The sequence below is a fragment of the Lissotriton helveticus genome, chromosome 8 (genome assembly GCF_964261635.1).
Source record: "Lissotriton helveticus chromosome 8, aLisHel1.1, whole genome shotgun sequence".
Taxonomy (NCBI): Eukaryota; Metazoa; Chordata; class Amphibia; order Caudata; family Salamandridae; genus Lissotriton; species Lissotriton helveticus.
The window spans coordinates 533,950,562-533,966,544 of NC_136069.1; the positions used below are offsets into that span (position 1 = coordinate 533,950,562).

The window sequence follows — 15,983 nt, forward strand, 5'->3', positions numbered from 1 at the left end:
CTTTCTTTTCTATTACCCCTTTTTTGTTTTTCTCGCTCTTGCTTTGAGTGAAAGCCTCATGAGTAAAAATAAGTGTTGATCCCCAAAATTGAATGCCTTTGGCCCCCACCTGCAACCACTGGCTCAAATTAAGCACCGACAAGGAGCCGAAGCACAATAGTGGATGGGTTACAAGCCACACTGTGGTTGCACGCTTGGCTGCAACAGTGTTGAAGTTGCAGGGTGGACTGTGTGGTATGCGTTTTGGTGTCTTGCATGTGTGACCAGAGAGGTGCTTTCATCTTGCAACATGCCACTGAGCCTAGAAGCAGATGGGAAAAAGAGGCGGCGAGATAGAGCACCTCCGCTTTACATCAACTCTATTTGCTGATTATGCATCACTCATCAGATTTCAACATTTGAGTGAAAGGAGCAGCCAATAGTGTGGCCTGGACAGCACCAGTCATGGTAGGGCTCTAATTAATCCCAAGGGAATGATGAGGTCGACATGCAGGTGTAGAAAGAGTACAGCCCAGAGTTTTCATTATTTTTGAGAGTTGTAGAATAATGTATGCAACGTTATTTAATCCTTGCATAGCACACCCTTACCACTGATGTGGTCTCAGTGATTTGAACTGGCTCCTCATATTCTCAAGTAGTCAATGGATTTCCCATTGGGAGTGATGTATAGCACTGGAGGACATGCCTACAGGAATTCAGAATAAACAGGATACAATTGCCCATCACCCTATATATCAGCGGACTGCAGTTTGCATGTTCGAAAGAGGCACATTGCCACGTCTGTCTCCTTTGGTGGCTATGAGAGCATGGTTGTAGCTACAATCAAGATGTGTCACTCAGTTGTGCCTTGTAGGGCATTTCGTTTGCAGCTTGTAGTAATGGTGTAACTTTGTACAACATTGAAGGTAGATCTTGGAGAAAGTAAAATTAGAATGTCTGATGTATCCTAAGTACTTCAGTAAGGGTTAAGAATGCTGGGGTCATAAGATGCTGCACTTCACCTGTGTGTGAACAAATTCTCCGAGCTGAAAAAGTTACTACACAGTTGTATTATAGCAATAATTATTGTTTGGTTAAAAGTGTTTTAATTGCGGACTTGCTGATAAGCTTTTACGTAGAGTGCACCTAGTTAGAGGAGGAATTGCACTGCTATATATTTCCTCAATAAAGAAAGTGGGATAGTATTTTAGAAGGTGGCTTGAGTTGAAGCTATGCACAATTATTTTTTCTGAAGCCATAACAACATTAGAAGCCTGAGCAGTAAAGCACTAAACAAATACAAGAAGAGGTCGCTGCTGATGCACAGGTCGCGCTCCCTCCCCAAGTCGAGGCTGATCTTGCAAATGATTCACTTTTCACTTAAAGTTTTCAGGCCGTTAAAAGTATCCACCAGAATTATCAGTTACTGTTTAAAAAAGTTCCCTTAACTTGACCAGCTCATTAATATACTGTTTTAGGAACATCACCACAACATGTTGAGGAAGTGTAATTGTTTTCACTTAAAATTCTCAATTTTACAATGAGAGCACTAAAGTCTCATGCAGTTTCTACCTCAACCAGTCTTTCATAATTGTTGTCCTCTTTCGCTTAACTACTTGAATTGGGTTGGAACCCATCTAGACACAGACACTGTGTACCAGAAGGAAGCTCAAACTATGAGGAGGCTGGGCGCACACCGCCTCACAACCCAGCACTCTGATTGCCCCGATGCATCATAGTAAATGCAGTGCATGATAACACTTACTTTGGTGTCAGGTTTTAGTTTTTCACCCTTGCTGGTGCAGCCAGTGATGAGTATCTCTAGACATGTGTTTCAGGATAGTTGTCCTTCATTAGAGAGCAACACATTTTTTCTTGGGTTGCTAGAAATGCTGCCCAAAGTCTTCTCAAGTCTCTGTACCACTCGCTGGGCGCAGGTGCATCAACCAGAGATCGTCAGCTCATTATCTCAAGGGAGCCTTTTCAAACAGGAGGAGGGTGTAAGTGCAAACTTTATAAAATCCAGAGCATAAATGGGTAAAAACAAGCTTTTCGCCAACAGCTAGTCACTTTCGAGAATGTATAGGCACCACTCAATCTTAAACTGTTCTGCGTTGAGACTAACCAGTTGAGAATTCCATCCTACAGTATAGCGTTTGGTAAATTAATTCAGTGTCTGGCACTCTATCCTTCCAACTTTTAATTGCTACTAGAAGTTAGTTCTCATTTGGAGACATGGTTGGTCCATGGCACAGATGGTGACTGGTCCATTTGGAGAAATGAGGTTGCTATAAATCTCTCTTAGAACACCCATCAAATCTTTTGGACCTTCGGTTCTACAATCAACAGCTGTAGAATAGTTATTAAGATGTGGTGAGGACTGTGATTAGGCCTTACCAAAAGTTTACTCCTGTTTATGTTTCCAACATGTTGATGAAATCACATCCTGTCAAATAATAGATGCAATGCAAAAGTAGTGTCAATTTATAAGCGATGTGATGTATATCATGAAATTTACGATATTCATGCTGTATAGTTAAATACTAATAAAGCACAATTAAAAACAATAAGAATAGTAGATATAGTGGAAAGTTGAAGAGTGAGAGGTAAGGGGTAGATGAGTGGTATGCTATAGAAAGCTTGATCTGCCTACCTGTAGTACATAACATCCATTATATTGTTCAGCATAGAATTAAAGGGTCAAATAGTCTGTGAAATTGAAAGTTACTTTCTTACATATAATCATAGTTCTTACATATGGGAAATTTCACTGCAGTAAAACATTGAATATCTCAGTCAAAGTGGTGCATCGCAGACCACTTTCACTTAGAACAGCACCACTTTGCAAGAATTTGCTTTTTTATTAAAAAAATTATTAGAAATGGCTGCATCAACCACGTATTTTCACTGTTTTAATGCAGTTAAGTTTGCCAGCAAAAAGAAATATGCAAGAAATCACTTTATTGTTGTAACTGAAAAAAAAAAGGTAAAGTAGTCTAGCACCCATCACGGGGCACAGATATTCAATGACTAAGAGCATCAATGCAGACACCCACGATGGAAAAAGAATGTCTTCAGATATGGAGGAGTTAGGCTGGACCGTCATACCTACAACACAAGGATTGCTAATACCAGAGTTCTGCACCCGTTAAAGATAAGAACTAGGGCTAACCTACTGATGCACGTTAATTGTGACATAGTTGGAAACAGTGTGAAGTTACTTACCTTTCTGGTAAGATCTGTACATCTTTCTTCAAATTCCTCCAATTTTGAATTTTCAACACAGACATCTGTAAAAGATTACAGATCAATTAATGGTTTCAGTGAAAGATACGTTATGTCTGTTATGCCATCTATAACATCGGATACCATTCTTGAATTTCATCTGCTAATGCATCCCTCCAGTACTTGATTTGCAAATAATTCACACAAAAAACCTTAAGATATTAAAACTATTTTTGGTCGTGTTTGCCCATCATTTATTTACTGTTGCTCGTTTTAAGTCTGGATTATGTGATCTTTAGTGAATTAGTTTTAAAAAGCAGTAGTGAGAGGGGCCTAGGCGCAGGGGGGTGGGGTCTAGTTCCACCACTCCCATGTATGCACATCATCTTGCCCCCAAATGCAGTTAGTTGAACCTAACCTGGAGTGATGGCCCTGCACACTGGTATCATCTCAGCGTCGACCAACCCTGTTACCTCAACAAGCATTTAAAATAGGTACTGGTGACACACAACCCTGACGGAGCATTTCCTACTGACTATGAAGTGTACACCTCTACATCGTAAGGGCTACCAGTTTGGGTTCTCCACCTAAGCGCAGCAGCAAGAACACATGTTTAATCATCACTTTAGAATGTCAGTACTCTTCACATTTGTTGGACATTATAATGCGTTGCAATTACAGCCCCTAAAGGCATCATAGATGAAATCACAGGATTGAGCATATACAGCCAGACACCCTAGCAGGAATGTCTGCCAACATAACCCCACTTTGCTTATGGCATCCCCTTACACAGGTACTTCACATTACACATGTAACTTTCAGTCCCCCTAAAAGAAATAACGTGGTTAAATGCATTTGTGGTGCTATTACACCTCTTCACCTCCTGGGGATGCCCTTCTCCAGACATCCCCAGCTCAGATCTTTGTCACCTGGTGCACTTTTCAATACACCCCAGCCGTAGAACAAACGTTCTAGCCTAGGAGGTGTTAAAATGCAGGTGGGGCCCTTGAAGGGTTATTCTTTTCAAGTCCCCATGAGACTTAGGGAGTGACTCCTCTTCTTCGTGCTGGGGAAGGCTGCATTCTCCTGCAGCTCCCCCTGTACCTCTGCACTCACTGGGTGGTGACCCCGTGCTCCTGGGGCCACCACAACCAGAAAATATGCTGTTTTAGGCATTATGGGCGCTTTTGCATTTTAGAACGGCTCTCCTGCTGCTCCCGGGAGAGTCGCGATGTGGGCCTCCAGCCGCGTCTGGCTTCCGTTGGAGGGTCCGGTCCCACCCGGACCCACAGGTGAGTGATACGGCTCGGGGAGCCCTCCCCCGGCCGCTTATGCTGATTTTTGGGGTCCCGGTCCCACCCGAGCCCCTCCTCGTGTGTACGGGGTCCCGTTCCCACCCGGGACCCCCGCAGGCTCTCCATGTTGGAGGGCAGCTCGGGGAGGCCACCCCTGGCTGCCCCCGGCTCCTTGCTGGGCCAGTACCCTTGCGTGCTGCCGCGGGAGCCAGCACGGAAGTTCTTGTCTGCCCACTCTGGCGTGCAGACACGTCGACTCCCACTGGCTCGCCTGTCCTCGGGGGAGAGCGGCTGCACTTCCCCGGCCTCCTACTTCTCCATGGGGCCCGGAGATGGGGTCCCCGGACATCTTCGAGGGGAGCACAACAGCGCTCCCCTCCCTCCGAAATCGTCACGCAGCTGCGGGGGAGTGCAGCTGCACTCCCCCAGCCTCCGGCATTGATTCAGGGCCAAGAGATGGGGTTCCGGGCCCCCAGGCACTCCTTAATTAATTAATTAATTGCGGGTTTATATAGCGCTAGGAATCGACTCACGGAGGAGTATCTCCACGCTTCGACCGCTGAGGAACCCGTCCTGGCTCACCCTGAGAGATGGTCCCTAATGGGTATCTCTAAGGTGCGACCAAGCATCCCCGGCGGTCTGGGGGGCCGTTGTGAAGATGAGGCAAGCTGATGCCCAGAGTTGCCGAGTGTGGTTTCTGACTAGAGTAGGCACCGAGGCGAGAATTATCGAGTCCGCTGACCCTGGTCCACGACCCTGCCGCGTCGGGAATCGAACCCTGATCCCGGGCCGTTCTCTGCTTACGGGTCTGCCGCCTCTAACCAGTGAGCCACACTTCTCCTTCCCGGGGAGTGCAACGGCGCTCCCCGACCTCTGCTCTTACTCGGGGGCCAGGGTGGGCTTCTGGCAACCCGCGCGCACACCTCCACGGGGAGCGCCACAGCGCTTCCCGACTTGGCTTCGGGGCCCGGGGATAGGGCAGCGGGCCCCTAGAGACTTCTTTGCGAAGGGCGCGACGGCGCTCCCCGCCTCCTCATTACAAGGGGCCCGGAGTCGGGATCCCGGGCTCCTCCCCCTGCTCATCTTCATGGTGGGGGGGCCAGGCTGGCCTCCTGGCACCCTGCGGTGGCACCATCAAGAGGTGCGCAACAGCGCGCCCTGACTTCACTTCTTTGGGGGGCAGCCCCCGGGACCTGACCCACCCAGGGGGCATTCTCTGAACCGGCAGCGGAGCCCCATGCGCTTCATCGTCGGTAGGCACAGGTCAAAGGTCACCTACCTTCTGGGGGGCATATCTCAGCCCTCAGGGGTCCGATCTTCCTGATTTTGGCCTCTTCTTGCTCCTGGTGGTGCTCCCCAGTCACTGGGAGCACTCTCCTTCGCCCTCTGGGCATTTCAGAGGGGGGAATCGGCAGGGAGCTGTCTTCACTGGCTCCCTGGGCCAGCCTTTCGCCTGGCTCTCCTCCTGGGCCTCTCTTCTCCCTGCGCAGAGGCCCCTGCTTCTGCTTACTGGTCCTGGACTCTTCTCCAGGCGCTGTTCAGGATCCTGGGACAGTCAGGGGGTTCCTCCTTCCAATTGCCCATGGCGCCAGGCTCCAGCACCCTATGCCTCGGCAGACCACACCTGAGAGAAAGCTTCTCTTCCTGTGCAAACACTTTTTAAAGTTTTGGGGAGGGGGCTGGCAGGAAGTCTCTGTTTGTCCTATTAAACAGCTCCCTCCTTCCTGCCCAGGCCTCTGGGTTGGTTCAAGATGGTGTTGTACAGGGTCTCCGGCCACATGGTCTCTGAAAGCCCCTTCCCCCCAGAGCTGCCTTCTCCCTTGTGCAGCTAGGTGCCTGGCACCCAGTGACAGCTGCTGATGGATTAGCCTGTAGCTCCACTCATCTTCTCTCCTTGGAGGGAAGGTCATCAATCCAGGCTGCTGGGGGCAGCCCCCAGCCAGGCCCCGATTATGAGCTGACTCAGAGAACTATAACATTTCTGGATGGCCCAAAAGCAGTACAAATATGACTTTGAACTCTGCAGAATACTTCTCACATAGGTTACATTGGACTTGCGTGTCCGGAATTTCTAGGCCCTAGGAAAGTAAAACTAGCCTATGAGCTCCCTATCCCCATAAGAGAATAATGGAACAAACACTGTAAAGCACACTGACTTTCCCTGGCATGTTTCTTCCCACTGTATAAAGCCTATTCCATGTCACCACCCAATTCTGCATAAGTCCTGCCACACCATTCACTTTGTAGCTGCTACTGGACTGCGCACGCCAGGAATCTCCCCTGCGCAGCCAGCACACGCAAGTACACATGTCTGCATGTAACCAGCCTGGTACCTCATACTCCAGCTGCTGCACAGTGGCCTGGTCAAGCGAGGGGGACACCAGTAAAATCCACCTGCAGTCTCTTGTCCCACTTTATGAGGCTCTCCCACAGTAAAAGCACAACAAATAGGTGCCGAAAAATCCGGGCGGCTCAGAGTGTCAGAACCACTTTCTAACATAGATGTGTGTGTGGGAACCATCCTAAAACCTAGTGAACAGGGGAGTTAGGAACATCTTTCTCTATAACAGTCGCAACAGTGGTTGTAATTTCCTACCAGAAAGCGCAGAGTGATGGGCATGACCAGAACATTCGTAAAAATTGAGCTTACAGTTCTCCACATTGAGGGCAGGCTGCATCAGCCAGCTGGAGATATCTCATGATGTGCTCTGGTATAAAGTACAACCTGTGGAGGGCGTAATAATTGATGAGCTAAAAGTGTGCATTTCCACATATTTTTAGAGTTCTCTAGAATAGCGCCCCAAGTTTCAACCTCTATAGGGATTCCCAAGACTTCCTTGCATCACAGTCACTGACGTTCCAGCAGTCACTGAAGATCCTCCTGTATTGCTTCTTATAGGCACAAGACCACCTTAGTGTGCCCATAGAGAGGGCTTGATTGCTCTAATTTACTAGCAGCATCTTTCCTTTTTCTACTTACCTTGCACCTGTTTATCTAGCACATGCTTTTTGAGTTTCGATATGTGTTTTATAGCGTGGGTAAATGCAAGACTTAGTCAGTGGATGGATTGATGGATGAGTGCAAGGATGAGTGATAAAGTCTATATAGAAGGAGTTACTCAGAGCATAAATTGGCCACTTACTTAAGAGGTACTTTCAGTTACAAGTCAGACCTAATGACAGACCTCCATTTCAAACCCCCCAGTTATCTAGCACAAAAACTGGAATTATCTGGAGGGGCTAGACCCTCTAGGAGTGCTAACTCTCTCCTCCTGAAACCTCAGATCTTTCGCAAAAAGAGAACATGCCACCGAGCCTTTTCCGGCTCAGCTTCGAAGATCTGGAACTCTCTCCCACTGGAATACGTAGAATCTCATCCATTGGGGAGAGGAGTTGGCCTAACGGCTAGGGCGCTCGACCTCGGACCTGGAGGAACTGGGTTCGAGTCTCGGCAACGACGCCAAACATCCTGTGATTCTGGGCAAATCACTTAATCTCCCCGTGCCTACCAAAAAATGAATGTGTGTCCTCATGTAACTGGTGCTATGTAAAGCGCTCTGATACCCGATTCGGTTCGGGTCTAGTTCGCGCTATTTAAAACTCTGCAAAAAAAAAAAAGGATGCCTTCAAATTGGATGTAAAAAGATTCCTTATGAACGAGTTCTTACCTTAATAGGTTGTTGGATCGTATGCTCTAATGCATTGGACTTAGAACTTTAAGCCCCTGCGCTGGTTGCTATTCCATCTCGATATGTACCAGTTATGTTCTATTATTCAGAGAGAGAGGGAGGGGGGTGTATGTGTGCGTGTGTGTGTGCGTGCGTGCGCGTGTGTGACTGTTCTTGTCCTGTGAGTTCTATTTTGATATGTGATTTTGTCTGGATTATCATTTGAGACATGTACTGCAACTGTTACCTTCCTTTCCCCACAACTGTAAAGCGCTCTGATTTCCCTCGGGATCATGTTCGCGCTATATAAAACTTTATAATAAAATAAATACTGTAATTGGCAGTGGCGCTCGTTTATTGTAATACAATGACGATCTGCCACAACCTCTAGTCTGGAAACCAAAGCTCTGGAATCTGACAAACAAGTATACAATCACAGACAAGACCAAAGCCTCAGCAAGTACTGACAAAGCCAATGTGCATGACTGCATACAAGACTGGTTAAGTTGGACTGTGTACAAGGAATTTTAATTTAAGTGAGGACTTAAATAAATAGGCAGTGCCAACCTGGTTTCCATTAGCTTGATAATGGATGCATGTCTTGTCCATGGACTACGTATACTGGTGAGTTAAAAAAAAAACTCTAGTAAGGCTCTCAATTTATCATGGTGCATACGTAAACTAGCCACTTCCAAACTATGTTTGCACCAAAATAAAAATAAACTCACCACTGTACGTGGTCCCACCTACAAATATGTATTAACTCTTTCATAAAATACTGTGTGGCTTCATAAATAACACGACCAGTAAACATTGAGTGGTCCTTGTAAACGAGGATTATAAATCAGTCTGTAGAGAAGCCATTTTTCAAATACTATTCCTCAATTATTTTAGTCTTCCGCACTGAAGTCATCTTCTACAGCCTGCTCTGGTTAGTTTACATTGAGCTGTTCTCTGGGTACGTAACATATTTTAAAAAGAGGATGAGCCACAGACAGGCGCACAAGAAAAGTACTAAGAAAATATGGTTAAAGCTGGACCTCACCATTCAAGACTAATGTGTTGATTAAGCATGAAAGGAGCAGGGGACAATAGGTTTATAAGACTACTACTTGAAGATAAGAGGAGCATTCAATGTCCGCTTTTAAGGTGTAATCATGCAACAGTGCTTCTTCATGGCTGGATCCTAACAGTAGATAGCAGAACGGATCTTTGTGCCTTAGGACACAGTGCGGTGGGTTACTGTCGTGAAGATGCATTGTAGTGTTATGGCTTACTGTCCTTAGGATGCATTTCAACACGCAGGTTAGAGTCCTTCTCATGTGGTGTAGTGGGTAACATTTCCCAAAACGAATCCCAGTGCCCCTGGTTATTTTCAATATGATGCTGTGTAAGAGTGGCAGCTTAGTGTCCACAGTGTACAGTGGAGTTGATGTCTCCAAGTTGGAATGAGTGGGCTAGTGTTCCTACGATGGCACAGTGAGCCCGTGACCCACGTCTGGGCATGCCCGGTGTACTTAGGGGAAGGAAGCAAAAGACACAATTGATGGACGGAATGCAGAATAAATCAAAACATTCATCCCCAGTCAAGAGATCTGTGTTAAACCCATCATTCTTTTGCTCACCATTCCACCCCAGTTTAGACCTGGCCATATGCCCAGACTTGGGTCTCGGGCTCACTGTGCCACTGGATTCAAGCTATCCTGGCTGATGAGGGGTGAAACCCCAAAAGCAGTCCTAGGATGCTTTATTCGGGCCAGGAAGGACCTGGCTTGGCAGTTCGGGCTGGACCGTTCCGATGAGGCACAGGGTCAAGAATGATGTGCATATGGCCTGGTCTAAATTGTTGTGGCATGGTGAGCAAAATAATTATGGATTTAACCCAGATCTCTTGACTGGGGGTGAATGTTTTGATTTGTTCTGCATTCCATCAATCATTTTCATGTCTTTTGCTTTCCCAGTATGTATACCGCACAGCAGGTTAGAGTCCCTTTAATTTTCCCTTCAGTTTAGTTAAATGTTGTTGGTGTGCTTATGATGTAGTTTATTCCCACAGGAATTTAAACACGCCTTGGCTTTCATTTTGTTCAACCTTCACCTGTGTCTTTTTCTCTTGTTTATTTTCTCTATTTTTCTTATCATTTTCTTTCTTTGGAACTGGAGCATGCTTATATACCATACTGTGTTGTTTTTAATGTGATATGTAATGTTGTGTCATATATGTGACCTAATATTTATGTCTTATATGTTTGTAATTGTATGTGGTTCCAACAAAAATGTGATTGTTCATTGGAATAATAACATGAACTTATCTACTCATTCTTGATGAAATTGAATCTTTAAGAGACAATGAAGAAAAAAATAAAACAAAAAAATCTTTTTTCAGTCACTATGAGTTTCACGTGTGATTCGGAAGTAGTAATTGTAGAATAAGCATTGTGTTGTTGTCACTTATTGAATTGGCCTAGCCTGGCTGCTTAGGGCCAGAACCCTTTATTGTTCTCAGTAGTTTAGAGTAAGGCAGTGAATGCTACAATTTTTGTTTATAATTAACATTAGCTCAGCACAGTGTGCCTTTACCGTATGCAGTGTGGCAAATTAGTGTCAGAAGGCTACAGAGCAATCTTGTAGGCTAATGCTTTCACAAGCAGTGCAACATGGTAGACTAGCGTTCATATGATGCAGTGCCATGGCTTATTGTTTCTAGAGAGCAGGTCAATGTGATGGTGTTAGAACTCTAACAATGACTAACGATTGGTTAGTATCCCACCGTGCAATGCACTGGGCTACTTTATTATTGTTTTTGTGTTGCAGTTCGGTGGTTTAGTGCTCTTTGAATGAAGAACAATTTAGTGAGTTACAGGGGGAAGTCATGTGAACATGGAGCTAGAGTAGCAATCAGTCAAAGTCTGCTACTGTTTGAGGACACGGTGCGCAAAAAAAAGATGGATTGGGATGCGGCCCAAGTAATTACCAATGGCTGAGATTAATTCAAGCACTCTATCCATCACTTTTTTGTATACTTTAGTGTGTTGCTCTAAGTGGAATGGGTATGCTCAGATGTGGGCCCCGTGCACAATGTCATAGAACCAAGCTATACCTGCCTGACGAGCCAATAACGAAGACGAACCCGGTCCTGGGTTGTTTGTGTTCCAGTTCCAAGAGGACCTGGCTTAGCAGTTTGAGTTGGACTGTTCCCGAATGGAGCAGAATCAGGACTGATTTGCAGATAGCAGGGGATGAACTGAGGTGGCATGGTGTGCAAAATAACAATGGACTGGGATGCGGCTCGAGTGATTACTGGTGGCTGAGATTATTTCAAGCATTCCATTGATCACTTTCTTGTTTACTTTACTGTTTCAGGACATTGAACGCCAATGGCTGCACGGATTGTGAAAGAACAAGAAAGTCAGTTTATTTCAGCAGCCAGTGGAACAGCAAGGACAGGACCAAGAGACAACCAAGTTAGCAAGTAGTTTTAAGCTGAGTGACGGGGCTGCATTGGTGGCTGGACCATTTCCCAATCCAATGTGCTTGTCGTGCGATCATTTGTCTTTCAGCTCACTTTGCTCTGCTAAGGTTTTCTGTGTATGGCTTGTCAGAGTACGTATCTCAAGGCTTTGTCTAGGTTCCTGCTATAATGTCAGGTGAGTGTCTGTACACGTTGATTCCAGGATATTTGAACGTGTATATTACTATGAACAATTTGGAAATTCCCGTTTTGATGAGGGTCTGGGCATAGCAATTTTTTAGTGGATATACAGATATTAACTATTAATTATCTTTCTCTATATCCTTTTGAAGATCTCCAAACTCTCCAGGGACAGAGGTTCTTGTGTTGTCTCATCTTGGAAAAACAGCAGAACCTCGTCAGCCTATAGCAAGACAGAGTGTGTCTACCACATAATTTCCAAGCCACGTCTTGTCACACCTCGATGCACCCGGCTAGCCAGCAGCTTCAAGGCGAGGACAAAAAGAGGGTGACACAAAGGGCACTTCTGCCTAGTATCTCTTTGGACCTCGCATGGTTCAGAAATAACTACCAGTCTAAACTCAGGCCAGGGGTAGGATACAAGACAGGGATCCAAAACAGAATCCCTTCCCCAAATCCCATATGCTGCAAAACTCTGGACAAAAATGTAAAGTTCAAAGTTTTAAATGCTTTCTCCAGATCGATCAAGAGCACTGCAGCATGTGCATGGTCAATTAATAACCGATCAAGCATCAGAAAGAGCCTGTGAATATTACGGGAGGTGCTCCTTTCTTGGATGAATCCTCTTTGATCTGAATATATTAGATGTGATAGCATTCTCTGTATCCTATTTGCTATTTTTTCCCTAGGATCCTGCAATCCAAATGTAATATGGCCAATGGAGGATGTGATGTCCTGTTTAGACGGTTGTGGTTAGATTTGTTAAAACCACTGTTTCCACCCAGTCACTCAGAAAGGAAGATAATCGTGGTTATGCTTTCCAACAAATACCAATAGAACAGTCTCTAGCAAAGAACTGTGTGTGAGCTGTACTGAAAACTGCACTACAAATAAGTAGGAGAGGCACCGATAGCCATGTCCAACGCCATTCAAATGTTATCCAAGACTTTAGTAGGGCAGTTTCATTGTTGTGAAGTGGCCGAAAGCCCACTTGGGAGTCATCCAAGATATCACTGGCTTCAATGAAAAGAAAGTAATGACATTGGCCGTTAGCTGCTCATCGTTGGATAATCTGTCATAGGTTCCTTAATCAGAGGATGACTTGTGCCTCCTTCCAGGAACTAGGTATCACTGCCTGGTGTAATGATGTATTGCACAGCTTAAAAAGAGGAGGACAGAGAATCTATCTAGCCATATGAAACATATGGGCAGGAATCTGTGGGTGAGCGCAATTTCATGGTGAGAACTTTTAGGTACGATATCCATTTTAGAGGAGTCATGATAGTGATTCTTGACCAGATTTGGTGAGTAAGGACATCCCTTAGCCATTTCGAGTGTCCTCCTTTTTATTGAAGGAATGGTTAATGTTGGCAATTTTCTCCTCAAATAATTGAAAAAACTCACAATTCTCTCAAGCTGTTAACAGATGATTTCGTTAAAGAGGATTGAAAAAGACAATTTGCGATTTTGAAACTTTCCCTATACGAGGTTTCAGCTGCTGAAGTAGCACATGCAAAGTAGATCACTTTACCCATTCAGCAAGGTTTTTAAAAATGTTTTTTCACGAGGCAGTAACGGTACATCAAGTCTTTAACTGCACAGAATTGCCACTGTCTAGAAAGGCTGGTGATATGCTGAACAAGCAATATTAAGCAGTCTAAAATTATCTGGAAGTTCTATTACTTTTCAGATTATTACCTCTAATTGGAAGGACACTTCAAAAATCTCCTTTCAAGCATGGTGGAATTTATTATGTCATCACCACAGAATGGACAGAGCTTATGCCACTTCTACTCCTCTGCTGATTAACAGAGACTTACTGTGGTTACCTCTCACTAACTATGTATCTAGGAAGTCTCCTTAACCTTTATTGTTACTATCTTATGCATTGTTATAAATTGTATTTCATATTTTGTTCCTAGTTGCATTTATTCCTCTATTTTATTCTTCCTTTTTGGACTCTTCTCTTTCTCCTTCCTTTCTTTTCTTCCTTTTTTCTCCCTTTTTTCTTTCTTCTTTTCCTTTTTAAAAAACTATTTCCAAAAATGCATTTTCTCTTAGTATAATCGTATTTCATAAGGATAATCTGTATTATTGTTTTTTTTTATTATCCATAGTACATGGCAATAATTTCCTGCTTTTTTTTGGATTTTGTACTGATGTTTTACATTGCTCTATTCTTTCAATAAAGCATCTTAAACTGAAGTAATTGTTGGTCCCACTCCAATCCCAAACTCAAAAGGTATCAGGGAAGTCATAAAGACCCCAAGCCTGAGTGCTGAATGAAAATCTCCAACATTCAATCAAGGTTTGGTGCTCTACAGAACATATCTATCTCCGCCAAATGCAAATATTTTTGACCCGCAACCTTACGGTCAGGTCCTCAGCGATTGCAGGGTGTGTTGGTTATGTTGGAAAGCAGGAACAAGTACATTCTCATCCACAAAGTCACAAAGGATGCAAGTACATTTCAAATAAAGGAATTCTAGAGAAACAACTCTAGTGCCAATTCTTAGGGTTAGCTATGGGGAAGTATCTTCCCGCTAGTGAAAACAAGCTTTATAACCTGGTGACAGGTCCTACAACAAAGTTCTAGCACTTTCTGGGGTAGAGATACATCCCAGAGTTTGTTTAGAGTCTCTATAGAAAACGCTTCTATGGACAACATTATCCAAAGGGGACCTGCTCACATGACCTTGTCCATCCTGGAAGACTTTCCTCTTTCAGTACTTTCACAAAGTTGGTGAATACATTGCCTAGTAAAAGTTACTAAATTCTTATTGTTTTCCTGGTTTGTCTATTGCCCTGTGTGCAATGGAGGTAAACTATGGGGCTTTAAACCTAGGCAGCTGAAAATGTGTATACAAAACATCTACAACACACAACAAGCATTTACAATGCAACGGTCTCGCCTTTGCAAAAGTTAGCGCTTTTGGCATTGTAAATGACAAATGTTTTATTTATGTGTTGGTTTTGGAAACTTATAAATAAATGGCATTGTCATGAGCAGTAGAGAGTGAGTAGTAGAGAGTGAGTAGTAGAGAGAGTAGTAGAGTGAGTAGTAGTGAGTAGTAGAGAGTGAGTAGAGAGTAGTGAGTAGTAGAGTGTGTAGTAGAGAGTAGTGAGTGTGTAGTAGAGAGTGTGTAGTAGAGAGTAGTGAGTGTGTAGTAGAGTAGTGAGTGTGTAGTAGAGTGTGTAGTAGTGAGTGTAGTAGAGAGTAGTGACTGTAGTAGAGAGTGAGGAGTAGTGAGTAGTAGAGTGTGTAGTAGAGTAGTGAGTGTGTACTAGAGTGTGTACTAGAGTGTGTAGTAGAGAGTGTGTAGTAGAGTGTGTAGTAGAGAGTGTGTAGTAGAGAGTGTGTAGTAGAGAGTGAGCAGTAGAGAGTAGTGAGTGTGTAGTAGAGTGTGTAGGAGAGTGTGTAGTAGGGAGTGTAGTAGGGAGTGTAGTAGGGAGTGTAGTAGAGTGTGTAGTAGAGAGTGTGTAGTAGAGAGTAGTGAGTGTGTAGTAGAGAGTGTGTAATACAGAATGTGAAGTAGAGAGATTGAAGTAGAGAGATTGAAGTAGAGAGATTGAAGTAGAGAGATTGAAGTAGAGAGATTGAAGTAGAGAGATTGAAGTAGAGAGATTGAGGTAGAGAGATTGAAGTAGAGAGATTGAAGTAGAGAGATTGAAGTAGAGAGATTGAAGTAGAGAGATTGAAGTAGAGAGATTGAAGTAGAGATTGTGGAGTAGAGAGTGTGGAGTAGAGAGTGTGGAGTAGAGAGTGTGGAGTAGAGAGTGGAGAGTCTGTAGTAGAGTGTAGTAGAAAGTAGTGAGTGTGTAGTAGAGTAGTAGATAATGTGTAGTAGAGTAGTAGAGAGTAGTAGAGGGTGTGTAGTAGAGTGTGTAGTAGAGCGTGTGTGTAGCAGAGTGTGTAGTAGAGTGTAGTAGAGTGTGTAGTGTAGAGTGTGTAGTAGAGAGTGTGTAGTAGAGAGTGTGTAGTAGAGAGTGTGTAGTAGAGAGTGTGTAATGTAGAGTGTGTAATGTAGAGTGTGTAATGTAGAGTGTATAATGTAGAGTGTGTAGTAGAGAGTGTAGTAGAGAGTGTAGTAGAGAGTAGTGACTGTAGTAGATAGTGTGTAGTAGAGAGTGTGTAGTATAGAGTGTGTAGAAGAGAGTAGTGGC

At 44.3% G+C, this 15,983-nt stretch overlaps 1 protein-coding gene across 1 annotated transcript in view; it reads right to left on the reverse strand.

Moving 5' to 3' along the window:
* Positions 1–15,983, reverse strand: part of DIAPH3 (diaphanous related formin 3) — a 2,176,287-nt gene that overhangs the window by 1,339,405 nt on the left and 820,899 nt on the right. The window contains exon 14 of the mRNA XM_078657410.1: positions 3,205–3,269. Coding sequence (XP_078513536.1) covers positions 3,205–3,269 — 65 coding nt within the window. The remainder of the gene's footprint in view (positions 1–3,204; positions 3,270–15,983) is intronic.